At 39.7% G+C, this 20,472-nt stretch overlaps 1 protein-coding gene across 1 annotated transcript in view; it reads left to right on the top strand.

The window, feature by feature from the left end:
* HOMER1 (homer scaffold protein 1) overlaps nucleotides 1-16,140 on the top strand; it is an 87,510-nt gene extending 71,370 nt beyond the window's left edge. The window contains exons 7-9 of the mRNA XM_058823531.1: nucleotides 5,579-5,689; nucleotides 7,350-7,430; nucleotides 13,005-16,140. Of these exons, the coding sequence (XP_058679514.1) occupies nucleotides 5,579-5,689; nucleotides 7,350-7,430; nucleotides 13,005-13,193 (381 nt within the window). The 3' untranslated portion in view covers nucleotides 13,194-16,140. The remainder of the gene's footprint in view (nucleotides 1-5,578; nucleotides 5,690-7,349; nucleotides 7,431-13,004) is intronic.
* The last annotated feature ends 4,332 nt before the right edge of the window (nucleotides 16,141-20,472 follow it).

Here is a 20,472-nt window from a genome sequence, read left to right as displayed (position 1 = left end):
TTTTTGCAGTTAACCACAGTTTTGCTGACCCATGAAATAGCATTTCTCTTCTGCTCATGGAAAGCAAAGGGCTCTTTTTTCATTTGTGGGAAGTTCATCTTCAATTATTGATGGAACAATACTGTCACAGTCATAGTTATGATCCTTTTAGGGATGTAACTTAATCAGTTAAAAATAGGTAATTAATACTTCAGTCTAGCATGAGCAGTCTGTGTGACTTCAGAGCACTCTATGTGTTCTGCACTGTAGCTTGGGCTAGCAAATCTTGGATATTGCATCTACAGTAAATAAAAGGGAGAAAAATACAATATAGAAACAGCAAGTTAGTTGTGTCAGCTAGAGAAAAAAGGCGACAACCACCCTGAATATATGATGCTAATATGGCTTAAAAAGTTTTTGAATGGCCAGGCTCAGAGAGTGGTGGTGAGTGGAGTTACATCCAGCTGGTGTTCAGCCACCAGTGCTGCTCCCCAGGGCTCAGTACTGGGGCCAGTCCTGTTTAACATCTTCACCAGTGATCTCATGGAGGGCACCCTCAATCAGTTCACAGGTGACACCAAGCTGGGTGGGAGTGCTGATCTGCTGGAGGGCAGGGAGGCTCTGCAGAGGGATCTGGAGAGGCTGCATCATGGCTGAGGCCAATGGTGAGAGGTTCAACAAGGCCCAGTGCTGGGTCCTGCCCTTGGGTCACAACAACCCCAGGCAGCTCCACTGGCTGGGGCAGAGTGGCTGGAAAGGAGCTGGGGGTGCTGGTGACAGCAGCTGAACATGAGCCAGGCTGTGCCCAGGGGGCCAAGAAGGCCAATGGCATCCTGGCCTGGATCAGCAATGCTGTGGCCAGCAGGGCCAGGGCAGGGATTGTCCCCCTGTGCTGGGCCCTGCTGAGGCCACCCCTGGAATCCTGATCCCCTCAGGTCAGGAAGGTCATTTTGGTGCTGGAATGAGTCCAGAGAAAGGCAGTGGAGTTGGTGAAGGGTCTGGAGCACAAGTCCTGTGAGGAGCAACTGAGGAAGCTGGGAGTGTTTAGCCTGGAGAAAAGGAGACTCAGAGGGGACCTAATCATTCTCTGCAACTGCCTGAAAGGAGGCTGTAGGTGGGGGTTGGTCTCTTCACCCGAGTAAGAAGCAAGAGGACCAGAGGAAATAGCCTTGAGTTGTGCCAGTTTAGCTAGTAGGAAAAAATTCTTCACAGAAAGGGCTGTCAAGCATTGGAACAGGATGTCCAGGGAAGTGGTGTAGTCACTATCCTTGGAGGTATTTGAGAGACATGTAAATGTGGTACTTGTACATGTGGCGTAGTGGTAGAGTTGGCTGTGCTGGGTTAACTGTTGGACTCAATGATCTTAAGGGTCTTCTCCAACCTGAATTATTCTACAGTTGTGTGACAAATTCTGTGTTCTAGATGGATTCTGTGTCTAATGTGTCTTGATTTGCCTTTCTGTAGAAGTTGGAATAATTTCTGTATGTAGGTAAGAAGGAATTGCATGATCTGTTGGTACTGAACTGTACAATTAATCTCAAGAAAGTGGTTTGAAAAAATTAATCCAGCTGGAGCAAACACAGCAGAGAATCATTTAGTCAATAATTGCTTGGGGCAGGTCACCATTCAAAATATTTGTGCCATTCCACTTCTTTTCTTCTGTCTAACTGAAGTCTTCACTTGCAAAGTAACTTTCTGTGGTCAGGATTTTCTTGAGAGTCTTTTCAGTTTTCTGAAGCTTTAGGCAGTCACTGTCTTAAGTTCACACCAAGGCTGTTACTCCTTGTTGTGTTATGTGCCTGAAGCCTCACTCCTCCAGTCTTCCCAGTGTGCTTGCCCTCTGCTGCAATGAAAACCTCTTCCTGGAATCCTCCTGCATTTATTGGTTGTTGAACCTAGACTAAAATGTCCAGAAAATTCTACAATGGCCACTGCTGGGAGGGTCTAGGGTCTACCAGAAGAAGTTGCCTTGCTGTCCTACTTCAGCTGACATATTCAACACTGAAGTAGGCAGTTGAGTATAACACCATCCACATGCTAGAAGAGTTTCCACAGTAAATAGTCACTAAAAAGCCTTTTCAGAATATTTTCTTTACACGTAATCCTTACCTGGATAATAAATGCAAAATAAAGAAAGAGAGGCTAAGAACACTAATTTTGTTCTTTTTCAGTCTCAAACACAAAGCCAGAGTTATTGACGTTTTCAGATATGCAAGTCAGTGCAGTCTTATGGTAGCACAATAGCAGGACTTTGTTTAGCCAGTTACTGTTCAAAGATTGTTCTTTCAGTCTGAATTCTGTACTCAAAATGAGGTGTAATCACGGGTACATTTCTTGATACTGCTGTGAAAGGGTTTGAAGGATTGATTGAGCTTTGCTTTTAAACCTGAAACACTGAATGAGGAGTGTCCCTGATAATAGCCTTTGGGAGGGTCAGGCTAAAGCCCTTTAACTTCCTTTTATGCCCCCTTCTGTGCATAATGCATTAACAGTTACTTGTAATGATTTTTGGACCACTGATCATGGGAAAATTAAGTGCAATTTGAGACAAAAAACAGGACAAGTATATGCTATGCAGATTTTTGCCTAGAGCTTTATCTTTTGTTACTTCTGTTTTCAATTGCATATTCTTTATATCACATCATTTTCCAGCCCATCTTACTATACAGATCTTTTGAAAGGGTCACAGTATGTTTTTCGTCTTTATAGGTACATTCAAGAAGATAAAAACCTGAAAATATTTGACATCTTTTCAGATCTCTGTAGAAATGGGCATTTAAATAAGACTGATTAAAGTAACCCAGTTTTTTAATTGAGTTTGTTCTTTTTCTTCCCAACTTATGAGTTTTCAGTCAACACTAAACAAAACAGTTGAACATTATTTTCTTGCATAATCAGTAAGAGATGGATGTTTGCCCAGAGAAGAGCTTGGCTAGAGTAAGACATCACAGCCTTTTTAGTGCTGGCACTTAATTGTCCTTCTGAGAGTAGTTGCTTCTGTTGGCAGAAGGTTTGTGGGAGCATGGCCTGCTCTGCTTAAGAATAATCATCTGTGTTTACTTAAGCAATTTCAATAAGTGTGTTGAGTTAACGTGGACCAGAGTGTACTTGGGAGTGCTCACATGAACTGTGCACCTGGCAGGGCTGCTGCAGGAGATGTGTTTAACCAGCAATAATAGATGCAAGTTAGAACATAACATTTCATCTAACACTTTGATTCATCACCCCTTGGATTCCCAGCTTGCACCAATACATACATCCTCTCTATGTGTACCAGCCAAGAGGAAACCATATGGAGAACAGGGGGAGTCCAGGTGCTTCCTTAGTCACAGGACGAGAGACCTCTGCAGGCATGCTTCAAGGCATGAGGTTCTGGGGCAGAGGTAGTTTGGGGACTGGGCTTACTTTCATCTCTCCAGATGAGGTTTTGTGTAAGTGAGCATCCTGTGCTAATGCTTGCTGAGGGCCAGTGGGTTCTTGCTGAGTGCAACAGCTTTTGAAGAGAGATTGTCTTCTTGGAAGTTACTATTCAACATTTCAGCAGGAAAGCTTGGAAATGTTTGAAAAGTTAAACATCAGAAGAGCTGAAGGTGGAAGGGGTGAATGAGTTTGACAGTTCCAGCAAAACTTAGGAAGGAGCTCGAGCTCTTCATAAACCTGCAATGTCCGAACTGTCACAGTTCTGCTTGAATAGTGGAGGATTCTTGACTGGGCAAGACCCTGAGCAGGCAAATGTGACCTCAAAATTTGCCCTGTTTTGACCAGGAGGCCTTGACCAGATGTCCACCAGTCCCTTTCCAGTCTAAATTGCTCTGTGCCTTTCTGATTCTTGCTCCCTGTAGATGCTAGGTCAGACACTGTGCAGACACAAGTTTGTCCTCATTGATGTGTTCCAGTTCTTGTTTGTGTAGTTGCAGTGGTGAACACTGTAACAGTATTATAAGAATCTAAATACAGATAGATGTGTGTAATTGAGAAAATCATCTAAGACTTCAGTTGTAATGCTCAGGGGCATGTAATAAAATGAAGCAAATAAGGGTTTTTTAAAAATTTTTTTTGGTCTTGTCATGAGCACTGGTATTCCTTTTGGGACAATACCAGCAAATAAGAAAGTTCTTGGCATGCTGCCTTACCAAGCTATATCCTACTCCCTCATTCCCTTTACCCCCTGCCAGGAATTTGTTCCAATCTCAGTTCTCTCCATTACAAACCTCATGTGCAGAAATAGTTTTTTTAACCAATAGTTTTCCAGCAGAAGAACCTAGATTCACCATGGCTATGCAGAAGAGAGGTTTGTGGTCTGTGAGTCAGACAGGAGAAGTTGTTTTAATTTCCTTGTGTTTCATCTTGACTTCCCTTGGACTTGATTCAGTAATCTACCTTTTGAGCCTACAAATAGTTCAGAGTCTGAAATTGCTGGTATCACAGTGGCTTTATTAGCTAGGGGACATTGGTGCTGAAAAGGAGCAACCTTGATTGCCTGAGATACTATTTTACCTAAGAAATAAAATTGTCTTGGAAAATATCTGCCCTCTGCCTTATGGCTGCCTCTCCAAGAATGTTAAATTGAGTGTTAAAGGTTTTTGTTGCAGAATTAACTGGCATTTTGTTCAAAGGAGTTTTATGGCCAGATTTGTAGGTATGCCATGCAGCTCTGTTGAAAACTTTATATTAGGATTGACAGGCTCATAACTTCTGGAGAGAAATTCATTATTAGGTTTTAGTTATTAAACAAAAATGTTTTAGTGCACACATGTAGGCAGACGTGGTGTAAAAGTTCTCTAATATTCTGACCTGAAATGTGAGAGGTACATAAACAGAGACTTTTCTGCATAGGCTCTAGCTGCATGGATTTTGTCTCTTTGTTGCAGCAGCTGTTTTTTAAAACTGTTTTTCTGTGAGTGGCAGAATATTAGCATCATTTTGATTATGAAATAAAACAAAAGTGCATACCACTGCCAGGTATCTTAACATAATCAAGGGGAGATGGAACGTGCTTGCTGTCTGCTAGTAAAAGGGGAACTGAGCAAATCCAAATTGTGACATTAGCTGTTGCCTTTGTGACTGAGAGATGAGCTCCGTTACTAGGAAAGTTAGAAGCTGGCAGCTGTACTTTGCTGGCTGAGTGTCTGCTGTTGCACTGTTGATGCTGAGTGATGCTGTGAAATGTTAATTGGCTTTCTAGGAAGTGTGTGAACGTTGTGACTTAGTAAGGTGGTAGAAGATTAAGAAGTGTCAGATGGAGAGGTTAGTTAGACAGACAGATCTGTGTTTAGTCATCAAGGCATTACTGTGTTTGAAGTGGTAATTCAGAACTTTGTTAAAACTTTTGATAATTAGTATAAGTTTTAATTAGTGTTCTTCTCAGCATATAACAAATTAATTTTTTTGTTTCCAGGAATTCATAGCAACAACTTACATAATAATATGTAATGGAACATTATGCTAACTTTATAATAGCACCTTGACCATTTTAATGAGTAGAAGTCATCCAGAAGTTAGGGTGTATTTCAAAGGCAGCTATTGATGCAAAGAAGTAATAGTACCTTGAATATATTGAAATTAATTCTGTACGTGTTTCTTCTACCTATTTCAACAGGTGACTGAACTGGAATGTGTGAGCAGTCAAGCCAATGCAGTCCACACTCATAAAACAGAATTAAACCAGACAATACAGGAATTAGAGTCTACGCTGAAGAAAAAAGAAGAGGTATCTGCTAACATTTGTTTTTGGCTTTTCTGTTACATCATTTCTAAAACCTTTCAATATTAAGCTTGTGATGGCTAGATACTGAATTATTTGCTATTGATGTTACAAAGTAAATTATTTTTCAACTTTTTGGCATTGTTAGTGTTTTTCATTTATATAATTGCATTAGCCCAATATAGAGCTGGGTATCTGGATAGCAGCAAAAAACGTATCATGTTTTCCTGTTTGCTTTTGCCAAAGATTTTTGTTTGTAAAAGTAAGTCATAAGTGGTTTCCACAGGGCAATAATCACACTGATGCAGTCCAGATTCCCTAAGAAAGGAAGCTGTTGTAGGCATGCTTTCTGTTTTTCTGGAGAATAGGGTTTGAGACAAGTAATAGGTCAATGCCTTTGTCCAGCCAGTCCCTTTTTCAGGCTCTGCTAATAGAGGCGACCTTTATGGTCCATAAAATCAGTTCCATAAGATCAATTTCCTTAAACACATGCCAAAACCCCAGCCTGAAACTTGGTATTTACTGTGCCATGTGCCTTGGCCTGGAGCTGCAGCAAGTAAATAAAAGGAATTGGAGTAACACCTGCATTGGCATATGTCCTAGAGGAAAGTGTATCTGTACCACAGAAGGATCAAGAATCACCCCTTTATGCATGGAAAAAGGAGATGGAAGCAGCTGCACAGGAGGAATTATTTGCCCCGTGTAAGAGACTGTGGGGACTGGCATGTGTGCTTGGAGGGCAGTGTGTCTTGCCAAGCCTTCCCCCAGTGCTGTGAGGTGTTTCCAAGGAGGATGCAGGAGAGGCACAGTCATTACAGAATATCCTCTCAAAATGGAATGAAACCTTTTCCAAACTCCTTCCTACTTAGAAGATTAGGCTCAGCTTGGTAATGTTTCCCATTTTGTTACCCATTTCTTTTGAATTATGCTGAGTTGTTGGCTGCAAAAAAATCTTGGCAAAAGGAGTTCTGGGGAGTGAATATGCCTATCTGGACAAGAGTACTTACTAGTTTTAAGTTTGATACCTTTTAGTTTTGTTCACTGTTTCTGTTCTTGTCTCTGAACCTAAGAAACCTAAGGTTTCTCTTCTGTTCATTATTTCATCTATATTTATTTTATACCTTATTGTTTTCTAATTGCTAAATTAAAGATGCCATTTCTTTTAGATTCTCTTTTTACAGAAGTCAATCAAAAAGGCAGTTTTTTGATGTTCAGCCCTGCTGCTGGTGACATAATAAGCAGTTTACATTTGAAAATTGGATTTTTTTTCTTGAAAAACAGGGAAGAGTAGATTCTGATAAAATTTAAAGTATAAATTCGGTTTTTAATTACATTTCAAAAATTAATGAATTAATTAATTTTAAAATTTGTTTTCTTAATTTTTTGGGCTTCTCCTCTTCAGGGGGAGAAGAAAACTTGGACTTTTACAAATGAAAATTCTTTTGTCTATTGTTGTTCATTGACAATGGAGTTGCTGTTTCGGGGCTGTGATTAAGAAGTATTGGGAGCAGGGCTTACACGTCATGTTCTCTGATGGGCAGTAGCCAACTGGCAGTTTTGGTATTGTTGCAATGACTTTCTCGGAAGAAGAAGCAGGAGCCAGATTACCAGCACCAAGGCCAAGCCAGGTAACACATTGCTAGCAGGGTTGTTTCTTCTCCCTTAGGAAATAGAAGGATTGAAACAAGAAATTGAAAATGCCAGAGAGCTCCAGGCGCAGAGGGATTCTCTGACCCAGAAGTTACAGGTGAGCTGTAGTGCATCATCTTAATTTAGAGAAAAGGGAAAAATTATCAGCAAGTGAGCAGTTCACATGTACAACTTGTGCTATATTTACTGAATGTGCCAGTTGAATGTGTGGGTTAGACTGCCCTGAAAGTGCTGGGGTGGGATGACCCTTAGGAATTTGTATCAAAATTTCTACCTGCTCTAAATTTCTATTTGTATCTGAGGAAACACATTCACATTGCTTTTACGTGTCCACAGAGTACTCTCAGGTTAGCAAACATCCTTCCCTGATACATGTCCTGGACAGTTCTGGTCCATTTTCACAGCAGTGTCTTCCCATAATTTTTGCATGCCACTGAAATGGTCTGTCTGTGTATCATCAGCCTGGGAGGAGTTTGTGTTCAGTTTTTTAATATGTCCTGAGAAAGTAAAGAGTAAAGTGTTCTTGTGTTGTACAGGCTTTAAAACCACACTTTCTACATTTTCTTGGAATTATTTAGAAACATTGTGTTTTTATTCTTAGCAGTTGTTTCTTACTGTGTGTAATACCAGATACCTGAGGCTTCTGGAATTCATGTTTTCTCATTATATCCTCCCGTGCTCCATCTGAGCTCTTTCCAGTCTGTTGCTGCACTGACCAGCCTGCATAGCCACATTCCTTGTCACACCTGCGGCTGGAATGACCAAAGCTTATGTGGATTACACTGTGGGTTCAGCTTTCTGAGTTTTGAAGGAACTGGAAACTCAGGCATTAAATAGCTCCAACCCTAAGGTGCTGAAAGGGAATTCTCTTGGTTCTGTGGCTTAGCATGCTGAAAGCAAGCCCCATCAGATCACAGCCATAGCTTAGAAATCATTAGGCAGGTATTCTTTGAAATGTGTGACATTAATTGGAACCTCCATGAATCAAATTTTAACCTGCAGAATAAAACACTAAAGATCAAAATGAGTTCATTCATTTTCCCCATTCTTACATCAACTTGTTTGTACAAAGTATGTTATTACTTTGAACAGTGTTTAAAGAGTGTTTTGAGTACATTGACCTTGCCTGTTCCAAAAATTGTTGCTGGTTTTAGGCTAAATCTACAAGTTTTCATTTGAAAAGGCATTTATGTGAGACTAAAAAGAGACATTGTAATGAGAGTTGGAAATTGTTCCAGCAATAGCAAATGCAGTAATTTCATTGTAAGATCATATGAAAAGTAGCAGTGAACCAGAATTATTCTTAGCAAGCAGAATTATGAGATTAGTAAGAAATTAAAGATTAGAAAATGGTAAATTTTTATTAAAATTTTACCTTATAAAGTCAGTAGTTACATTCTGGTATATTTATGTATAAGTGATTGAGGGCAGCCCTGCCCAGAAGGACTTAGGGGTGATGGTAGATGAAAAATTCAACACTAACCAGCAGTGTGTGCTCCCAGCCCAGAGAGCCACACGTGTCCTGGGCTGCATCCAGAGCAGGGTGGGCAGCAGGGCAGGGAGGGGATTCTGCCCCTCTGCTCTGCTCTGCTGAGACCCCACCTGCAGGGCTGCGTCAGCTCTGGGGGCACAGCACAGCAAGGACAGGGACCTGCTGGAGGGAGTCCAGAGGAGGCCACAGAGAGATCAGAGGGATGGAGCACCTCCCCTGTGAAGAGAGGCTGAGAAAATTTGGGCTGTTCAGCCTGGAGAAGAGAAGGTTGCATGGAGGGGTTACTGTCAGCAGCTTCAGAGTATCTGACAGTGTCCTACAGGGAGCCAGGTAGGGACTCTTCATCAGGAACTGCAGTGATAGGACAAGGAGTAATGTCTTCAAACTGAAAGATTGTAGGTTAATAATAGACACTAGGATGAAATTTTACTTGATGATGGTGGTGAAGCACTGCTTCAGGTTACCCAAAAAAGTTTTGGATGCCCCATCCCTGGAAATGTCCAAGGCTAGGTTGGATGGCACTTTGAGCAACCTTATCTAAAGGAGAGGGTTCCTGCCCCTGACAAAGGATTGAAACCCTTTGTTGGGTTGTTTTAAGGGTCCTCCTAACCTAATCCATTTTATAATTCTGTGATTGTTTAATGACCAAATGGACATATTTTGTATATATGTCCGTGTGTCACATTGTAACATGTGTTTCTGGAAATGGCTCTACATAGTTTTATTCAAGTAAATTTAAAGGATCACTTAGGATCTGAGTTAAAAGGTGCCTTTATTAAGCTTAAACTTAATTACTGCCCTGATCCTGCCCATGAAAAAGGTCTTGAGTCTGTGCTTTGCTGTAGTTGTCCTGCTTTGATTATACTGGTGTTCTCTGAGCCACTTCACCCTACATCTGTCACATTGTCTGCTGTAGTTTCACACTGTCTCATGTATGTTCACTTACCTGACTCATCATTTATTTTCAGGCTGATTCTCTCTGGGGTTTGTATCTGTTTCTCTCACTCTTTGTTCTTGTGCTTTTTTTCTCCTTCTTGTACTTTGCAAATGGATTATGTAACTTTAAAATTTTTTTGTAAAAATCCTCTATGAAAAATGCTATACAGAGAAATTAGTATTTCAAGGTGTACAGCATTTCTGACAAATGCACATCAGGAATCGATTAGATATCAATCATTGGAAAACTCTAGTGAAGAACAATATGTTGTCATGAAGGTTAAGTATCGGGCTGCTAATTCCATTTGTAATGTAGAGAAGTCATATCAGTGAGTCATGATCAGCATGACTCTCACAGTAGGTCAGAATATCTTTATTAATATGGCTAATTCCTAAATGTTGCTGTTGTGTATCGTTTGAATATTTTATTCCGATCCTTGCACTGAATTCTGCAAAAGATTGTTACAGTTAGAAAAACAAACATAACTAGTAATGATTTATTTATTCTGTAAGACAAAATATAAGAAATGATTACATCTGATGAAAGAAGAACTTATAAAACCAAAGGCAAAAAATCCAAGTGCAAAATACATTCTAAAAAGGGCCTGAATGTATCAAAGACTCAATTTGTTGTTGGATGAGATCAGCTGCCAGTAAAGGGAAATGACACAGTTAGGGGAATAGATTACATGTAATCCACCTCTTCCAATCAAGAAGCAAGTTTTGTGGTTGTCTGATTTGAAACAGGAAACTGCACGTGAGCTGGACATGAACTTACAATGCAATAACATTGCAGAAAGCATTAATACTAATTTAGGGTAAATATGCATAAGGGTCAAACGTAAATTTAAGAAGTAGCATTTTCCAGAAGTTAAAAGCAATATCTTCTGGCATATTTTATTAAAAATGTGTGAGAAGGGCCTGAAGGGTGTTCTTCAGTGCTAGATACAGGCCAGCAGAATGCTCTAGTCAAGCCCAGATATTACAATGTAAAGCCATATAAGTATCTATATGTTTGTCCCAAAGTGATCTATTTCATCACTGGCTTGCCTGCTTGCAGGAATTAATTATCATTGAGGTTACAGCAGTGACAAGAAAACTTCCTAGAGCACACAGATTTGGTGACTAGGAGAGGAGCAATGACAGGATGGGCAAATACTGAAAAACAGCAATCAGTTTTCTGTGAGCTAAAGAAAGGGCTGTGTCACTCTGGCAAAGCTGAGAGGACCTTGGATTTCACGTTTATGTCCTATACTGTAATCACTTGGCCCTCAGAGGGTCTTGAACATGTGCAATCACTACACCAGGTAGTACTTTTAAGTGCTTGGCTTGGAAGGCAGGAGTAGGCCCAATGAAGAAGAGTTTTTACATGGTAGGACGGGGTTATAACCAGTTGTCTTCATTTGTAGCAGCAGTGAGGTAGCTATTCAATATATAAGCATGTGCGCATTTTATTTGTATAATTTCTACAAGTGCGCTATCCAGTTAGCTTCTTTTAGTGCTTTGGCAACTAAATTGTTCAGTGCTAAACAAATTAATTCTTCTCTTGAGCCTGGCAGTAAGAGGTAATTCCTGCTCTCGGGTGTGCTGGCTGTTCAAGACTGGTGCCCAAAAATCCATAGTTTTTTACTTGCTCATTTGCAAACAAGAAGTAGGTTGGGAGGTAACCCTTGGCTCTGCAAGAAGCCACAGTGATGAGGCAGTGAAAGTCCTGCAGCACTGCTGGGGGGCCCAGAACTCTGGGCTGCTGCAGAGGCTGGGAGCTGAAACTGAGCACTGGCCACGTCACCCCATCCTCTCTTTGGCCAGGGATGCAGCACCCAATCAGTGCTGCTGCCAGACCCCTCGCAAGTGGATACCTTTCTCAGGCTTTGATACAGGGCTGGCATTACATACCTGTTACTCTTGAATGACCCAGTATATTTTCTGTATAGGTCAGGTTGTTTTCTGTGGGTAGCTGAGATCTGTCCAGTATAAACATGAATATATTTCTTAGCCTTGAGGGAGACAGAAGAATCACACCAAAACCAGTGAGAGAGTTGGAGGGCTGAAAGAGAAGTTGCTCATGTTGCAATCATTGAATGCTGCCAGATCTGCCTTCCTATTTGTAAAACTAGTTGTGGTAAAACCTCAGACGAGGCCTGATAAAGCTTTGTGGCACAAAACCATTGTAAAGGGAGGAGGTGTTGAAAAACATGTTACCATACATAATATGAATTCACTATGCACTTTTCCAGAGGTGCTCTACAGGGTGTATGGTATACTAAACACAATGTCTCTGTGCTGCCTTTGAAAATTATTTTTGTAACTGAAATTACAAAACTTAGCATAAATTTATTAGGTGGGCAATGAATCGAACAAAGAACAATATGCTATTCCAGACCTAGGTGACTGGTTCATTTGTGATTTGATTGAAGAGAGGGCACAGGTCTTGCACAGGGCAGAGCACTTGGCACCGTTACCCATCAGGTGCAAGCTGGAGCTGGGAGGAGTCCCAGGGGTGGATGCCAAGGGCCTCTCCTTGTGAGTGAGAGCTGAGCTTGCTCAGGGTCAGACCCCCTGGGCTGTGTCCAAGATGCTGCTGCTCCATCTTTCCCACACTGCATGGGCCGGGCAGGTCTGTGCAGCAGTGGTGGCTCTCCCAGTGTCCCTGCTCCGCAGGTGGGTGCTGTGCTAGGTTGCACCTCCTGGTTTACATTTGTCACAGTCACCTTGACCTCTGCTTGGGCCCAGCCATGTTCATGTCTTAATTTTCAGAGTGCAAAGCCCATACATAGGATGGAAATAAGGCAGTGCTCCTCTGTCTCTAAAGCAGCGTTCTGGATGGGTTTTTGCATGAGAACTTTGGATGGAGAACCATGTCCTTGACCAAATCATGTAGTCTAAATCAGGGCATACTTGAATGTAAGTAAACTCTGAGAAGGTGTTTTCATTAGGCAGTACATTTCTGAATGATAGAAGTGATAACACACTTGAATAAGTGTATCATTTGTTCACTGATTAAGTTTGTTCCTCTCCAAAAGTTTCAGTCCTTCAGATAATTATGGAGAAATGGAGGAAGTGGCAGTTCATATGCAATCGTAGTAACAATTCAGGTTCTGGTTTTGACATACTGAAAACTAGAAAGGTTTACATATTATTTTAAAAAGCAGTTGGCAAAAATAGCACATGAGTGCCAAGAGGACGTTAGACTGCTTTGTGTTTGCAGACAACACATTAACATGTTGTGTATTTTCTCTGAAGGAAGTAGAAATTCGAAACAAAGACCTGGAAGGACAGCTGTCTGATCTAGAGCAACGTCTGGAGAAAAGTCAGAATGAGCAAGAAGCTTTTCGCAATAACTTGAAGACACTTTTAGAAATTCTTGATGGAAAAATATTTGAACTAACAGAATTACGAGATAACTTGGCCAAGCTAATAGAGTGCAGTTAAAGAAAATGGGATTTCAGTGCCAATCAGCTTAAAGATGCACTGTCTCTCTTCATAGGACTGTGTTGGGCTCTGCATCAAAGTTGCACAAAATTAGAAAATGCTCCTCTGAGATGGATTGTTTTAAATTTGACTTGTAATTCAATGTAAAATTTAGAACTTAGCTTGTAGCCAGTTTAAGAAAAAAATAACTAACAAAAAAAACTTGAATTACAAATTACCTCCTTTTACATTATTGGCCACAGATAACTTGAAAAACGTTAACAATAATTGAATGCAATCCTTTTCTAATTATCAGTGATGGAAGAATTAGCAGTGTCCCAGGACACACCCCATTTTGTGACAGATACAATATAGGTTATTGGCTGTTTTATTTAAGATATTTAAATACTGTGTTTTGTGCAAAAACTTAGTGATGACAGCCCTATGTATTTTGTTCTAATAATTTCTCAGGATATGTTGCACTGTGGAGAAGCAGTGCCGGAACAAATTTATTCTTGCCAGGAATGAGAGAGAGTTGCATCTTTAATTGAAACAAATTTACTATAATTGCTTGTATAAACTTCTTCTTTTTTTTTTTTTTTGGGGGGGGGTTGGTTGGCTGGTTGGTTTTTTGTTTTTTTTTAGAGCTATACATATACACTGGAAGATACCGTATTTCTTTATGGAGCTTACTTTGGTGTTCTACAATATTGTCCAATGTAAGGTTTAGTTTTTCATATGAATTCCATGTACTTACAGTGAGATAGTATCTTCCACTTAACTAAATTTTGAAGCCAACCAGTGATAGAAGGTGAGTCCCAAGGGAAAAATAAAAAGCCCAAACTGCCCTGAGAATTTTAAATGTAAACTTAACATTTTAAATTTGACCTGCACACATAACAAGGAATGGCCGGTTTTCTTTTTTCTGGCCTTGATACTTATATTGAATGTTCAATTTGCTGTTATTCTGTTCTGCAAGAGCCTTTTTCAGAATGTGACATGAAGTAGAGGTTCTGTGAATAATGGCTTACGGGGAGCACTGTTCTATTACAGATTCATTAAGAGCACAGAGGTACCGCAAGGGATTGTTCGTACACTGAACGTGTCTGGCCAAAAAGGCTAGAAGTTTTTCTTGAAGTTTTGTTGTCATAGCAAATTGAACTGAAGACATGTTTACTCTTTTATGGGTCTTCATATCACATCTTTATCCAAACTACACCAGGCAATATTCTGAACTGTTAATTAAGTGTTTAAAAACAAGACATTGAATTGAATTATCCTTAGTGAGCAGGTTTTAAAATTGTTTTGATGTAATTTTAACAGACTTTTGGCAAACACATATTTCTTTATATAATAGATTTATTTAAAAAACCCCAACTCTTTGAAAGGTAAGCCAATTGTCATGTGTCTTGCATTACAGTGCATTCTTCCCATAAATTGCTTGTAATGATGAAGAGGGCTTTTTTAAAATGTATGAATGAATGTCAAACCTCAGAGTTGAAAGATGCACGAACCTTTGTTTGCTCCCCAAATTAATTTGAATGTTAAACATGAAATCTAGCTGCTTATTCAATTTGTAGAACAGTTTTCTTCACTTAGATTCTGATATTCAAAACTAGAAAAGATAAGTTTGTTTTCATGTATGTACTGTGTGTATGTACCATATAATACACGCAGGTTGTCATTTATATTGGGAAGACATGCTTTATTTCTAAAATATCTTTTCCTTTTCCCTTAACTGGTAATATATCAGGTCTCCCCTGACTAGTCAGGGAAGTGGCTTAGGTTAAATGCTAAAACTGTCATGTATTATATGGTATGTAATATACACAATGTTTACGCTTTCTCCATATTTTTTAGGGTATTTTCTCACATTTATTAAAGGGGTGGGGGGAGCTTGTTTCATTGTGCTTCTGGTTGAAAATTTTGTGGTGAGCTACATGTTAATCATTCAGGGGATTTTAGACAGTAGTGTGTATATCTTCATCAGGTCCATATGAGCAGATACAGCCAGTTTTTAATTTTCCTGGGGATATTTGGGCCTGATTCTCCTGTCACTTGTGCTGCTGTAAACCAGATGTGTCCTTGATGTGATGTCAGCAACATTCCGTTGGCATAACATCCATGGAAGTGCAAGGAGAATTCGGCCTGTTAATGCTCAGTGGACATAATAAGGATGAAGAAAGAATAAAAAAAAACCATAATGATGGAATAAATGTAATATTATTTTTAATGATATTATTCTTGACATTTTTAAAGATATGATGTCATATGTGTGGGAAAAATAGTGGACAGAAATATTTCCACTTAAATTTTGTGAATATGTGTGGTACATGAGCATTTCTATGTATAAGTACACACACATATGTATATACAGAACGTGGAAAAATTTAGATGTGCACATTTTTAATATTTTCCTATTGAAATTAAATTTAAAATTGGAAATTGATATTTGAGAATTTCTTTTTCTCATAGAATAGATAAGCTTCATTTCTTTTTTTTTTTAAATAATACAATTACTGAGGGCTGCACCTTTGAATTCCCAAATAGTTGCCAAACATAAATATGGGATGAGGTGGACATACGTGCACATATAAATAAAATCCTATGTCTAAGACTTTTTAATGCTTATGTACAGTAGGCAAGTGTTTAGAAATTGTGATCTAAAATTCATACTTAGGTGGCTATACCTACTGTAGCCTCTTCACTTCTGTTTTAACGTAAAGGTTTTGCCATTTGAAACATTACTGTCCCAGAGACAAGTACTGTACATTGTATCTATCTTTGATGAAACTATGGGAATATGTATACAAGAAAACAGTGTTCAGTACTGTAGCCTGAAAACATGACCGTGAACTTGCACTGGAGAGGAGAGCAGTTACTTTGTGTATAAATTTACATGGCAACTACAGTCTTGGGGAAAAAAAAAACCCAACCAAAAAAAAAAAAAAAAAAAACAACAAAAGAATTACCATAAGCCTCACAGAAATACAGAAATAGAACAAAAAAACAAAAGGGGGAGAAAAGAGAAATTAAACCCACAGTTCTTTATTTTTAAATACACTTGCTATTCTCTGGAGAATGTATTACTCTTTTTTTTTTTTCCTTTAATCTTTTTCAAGTATGTGCAAGTGATAGCAGCAGCTACCTTAATCTTTCAGGTGCTACTGGATTTTGCATTATTGTGTTATGTTGTGAAATCCTGACTTTGACATAAAAAATTTTTGTAAGTATATCCCCGTCTGGATAGCTAGTTTTTGGAGTGTATTGTTCATAATCCATATGCCTCAATGATCTAGAAATTGCATTTTTCTATGTGGACAAAGTTAAACATGTGAATTAAACTGTCCATTATAGATGACTGGAAGTTCCTTTTCCTGGCCAATATATCCAGGAAAGAGGAGAAAAAAATGAACTGATAATGCAGAAATGCGGTCATAACATCTCTAAGAAAATACATTTTCAGGTAAAATACAAATAAATAAATAAATAAATAAAGGGCTAAACCAGTTGTTACACAAATAAGTATCATTTAATGCTATCGGTGGCATTCCCAAGATAATTCCTTTAAAGAAAACCTTAGAATTAACAATGCATCAATTAAAGATTAATGTTTTGGGATATGTCTTTTCTGTTGTCAAATGTGAAAGGTTTCTGATTTCTGCTCATTTTTCTACCAGCTGGGGATTAACTTCAGGTTTGCCTTCAATAAGAGGCTAAACCTGATTTCATTCTGTCATCTCATATATTCTGTACTGAAGTGGCTGCTGAACAGCACTCTGTGAACACTGCATTCAAAAGTCAAAATCAAAGCCATTTTTCAGAAATACTGCATGGAGAGAGGAATGGAAAACTGTTGCAGACCTTAATTCTCTGCAGAGCTGCAGATATCAGTAAAAGCACTTAACTTGGTTAGTTGCAAAAACCTTAAGGCCAAAGACAGATCTAATTAGAGATTAGATCTGGATGTCAGAAGACAATTAAAAAATACCATCAAGAAACTCCATCCCAATGTGTGTAGTTCAGTCTCACTAACTGAACATGCCAGTTAAGTGCACACCTATACACTGGGGTTTCTTTTTCAGAAAATGGACCTGACTCTGCTAAGCAATGTTCAAACTGTCTTGTTTACATTTTCTTAGTAATGCTGCATTTGTGCACTACCTCGAACAGTGCTAAGCAGAGACCATATCATGGAATGATATTAAATTATATACACATTATTTGAAATCTGTGGTTTTGCTTAGCAGCCTTAGTTCCTCGTTTTACTCCACTTACTTCAGACAAGATGGATGCATTTTCCCTGTTTTGTTAAACATTTTGAAACAATGAGCGGAGTTTTGTGTTAGATCCCAGATCCCAGATCAGTTCAGCTCGTGTCCACTCTTCTGGCCATGCCTAGCCAAAAAGCAGGTGTGAGGCTAAATGTCACAATACCTCTAGATACTATAGACATAAGGGGGTTTTCACACCATAAGGGGTCTCATAGCTTGCCCGCCACAACCTCTCAGGGACCTGCAGTGGCCAGTTCTGCTTCTGCACTGCTGGCAGCTCATCATAGGACCAAAGAAACACAATAAACCTACTTTGCCCCTTATCTCTGGGTCTTGCATAAGCAGAGCTCAGATGCAACGATATATCTGGCATTCCTTAGTATTTTCAGATAAAGGCATTGGAAGGAAAGTAACTATCAGAGGTGTTGTAAATTCGGGGTGGGTGAGGGAAGCACAGATTTCTAAAAGATTCCCTAGTGTGGAACCCTTGTGTAGCTGTAAAATCGGTGAGAATGATTTGCATAGGGAATGACAAACCGCCTGAAAGGATCTCACTTTCCTTAGGTGCTCACATCATGCTGACATTGAGCACACCTGGCTTGCCCCGAAAGTCCACTCTTGATTGCTAGAGGCTTCCCAAGGTCAGCACTGGGGGTGTGTTTCATGAACACAGCTGAAGTCCTGACAGTCTGCAAACCCCATGTCCTTTCTGTCTTTTACCTTCACCACTCTAGAGGTTTGATACCAGTATTAGTCATCAGTGCTCCCTGTTTTCTGCTGCCATCTGATCCTATGATGTTTGTTCCTGCGATGGTAATGGATTTCTGAGCTGAGTTTGGGGTTTTTTCTTTCTTTTAACTTGCACGTAGTTTCCAACCTTGTTCCCTGCTTTGGGAATTCTCATCTGCTCTCATCCAAGCCTCATCTCACTGCATGGATCCAGCAGTGTGTCAGGTGCTTTCACTTCCATTAGATTGAGAATAGCAACATAGACATTTTCTTGGAAGAGAACTTGCATTTCTGTGACTGTGGTAATTCTTGAAGAAGAAGGATTTTTTCCCCAGTAGATCAAGAAGGAGGGCAGAACTAAGGACCTTCACAAACAATACCATGCATCCAGGTGCTAAGGGGAGAGGAAGAGCTACACTTGACAAGGTATGTGTAAACATAATCTGTGTATATGGATTTCCTCCTGTTGAATTAAATATGGTCATGCAGATACTTGCAAAGAGGGAACAAGGCCTTTGAAATTCTCTGAGTCTGGCTTGTATTTTGTTAAATGTTCAGTGGAATTGTGTCTAAACAAAACAAAAGAAATTTAAAGCAAAATGACCTTGTACTTGCCTGCAGGAGAAAGACCATAGCCCTCACTTATGGATGGGAATTTTAACATTAAATCTACTTATTTCTTCACATCTGAATATATATGGTTATTTTTATAATTCCAGAAGTTTTGTTTCTCAGGAATCTGCAGCAATGAGAACCAGAAATCCATCAGTGTAAGGTACAGCTCTCTTTGACTTAGTGAGAGGAGCCAGGGTAGAAGTATGTAGCTGAGTGCCTCAAGTAGTATTTCATGTGAGCATCCTGCATCTAGTCCCTGCTGCACAGCCTCACTGCTACACCCTGCCAACTGCACTTGCTGTCTGTCCCAGAAGCAACCCAGGAGGGCTTGCTGTCCTTTGTTCAGAAGCTGCTGCTTCAAAACTGTAGCTCTGTCATTACCAGTCTGGAGTCCTTTTGCTCCAGAGCATTTTGCACAGTCAAAGTTTTGCTTGCAGGGGGAGAAAAGGGGAAATTTCATTCTGTATATCTTAAAGAAGCAGAGTAATATGTAGATTTGCTATAAGCTGCTTTTCCCCACCTCTTTAAAAAGAAATTATGAAAGCTTTATTTGAGGTGGTTATTGTTACCATTTGAACTTACCAGCCAAAACTTTCATTATCCTCTATTTCTTGCATTTTTTCTTTCATTCTGTCTGTGTTCTTTTCTCTTGCATAACATGGAACAACCAAACATGTTTATAGTCAACATAAGTCCTAAACTGCTTATGGAATGAGAAACATAAATATTCAGTCAAGCTCACCCAGCAGGGACATCAGTAACCCAAAAAAACCCAAACCCCACCCACAAAAGAGATACCTGTGGGAATGAGGTGCTGACTGTTGTGCACGACCATCTCAACCTCAGTGAAGAAGCATAGGGGATCTCCTAAAGAAGCAATACTGAGGCATGTTACTAGAAAGTACCTTGAATCAGAGCTGTCATAGAGACAGCAATGCAAGTATTTTCAGAAGACATGAGTTTTCATGCTTTTCACCAATGATGATAACTGTATTGCACAAATAGAAAATACTTATAAGGCACATGTAACTCAAGTTAAAATGCAAAAATGTGTTAGGATTGACAGCAAAAGTTCCCATCAAACTAGAAGATTTCTGTCATCAGCTAGAATAGGTGACAGGTCTTTTGCAAATGAATTATAGCTACGTTGGAAATCTGCATGACAGAACAAGTACAAAGACAAGAACAGTTCTCTGTACCTGAGTCAGGCTGGGAAATCCATCTATGAGACTTAGTCTTGAGTAACAGGTTGGGTAGGTGGTAAACAGTACTGTCCTTTCAGAGGGGTTTAAAGGAATTTTGACACTTGGGCCATGTTGCAGTGATCAAACTGTGACAAGGACACAGATATCTAAAATCCAGAAGGGAATAAGGCCTCATAGAGCACAGAGCTGGTCAGCTCTGTGACTGAGCAAGCAACTGCACTGGAACTGCTGGTGTGCCCAAACATGGAATCGTCTCTCTGAACCTGGCAATGAGGATGACTCACATGGGATAAGAACAAGCAAGTTCACCAACCTTCAGGGCGGTTTTACAGCTCAGCAATAGCTGTTAGGTGGCTGTGGAATTTGTCATAGTATTTCAAGTCTATTTTTTGAGGGGCTGCACCAGAAGAGGGGGTCACTACAAGAGGCAGTTGTAAGGTGACTTCCATGGTTCCCACAAGCACAGTGCTGGGTCTT

The sequence above is a fragment of the Ammospiza caudacuta genome, chromosome Z (assembly GCF_027887145.1).
Source record: "Ammospiza caudacuta isolate bAmmCau1 chromosome Z, bAmmCau1.pri, whole genome shotgun sequence".
Taxonomy (NCBI): Eukaryota; Metazoa; Chordata; class Aves; order Passeriformes; family Passerellidae; genus Ammospiza; species Ammospiza caudacuta.
This window is presented reverse-complemented; position numbering and strand designations above follow the sequence as displayed.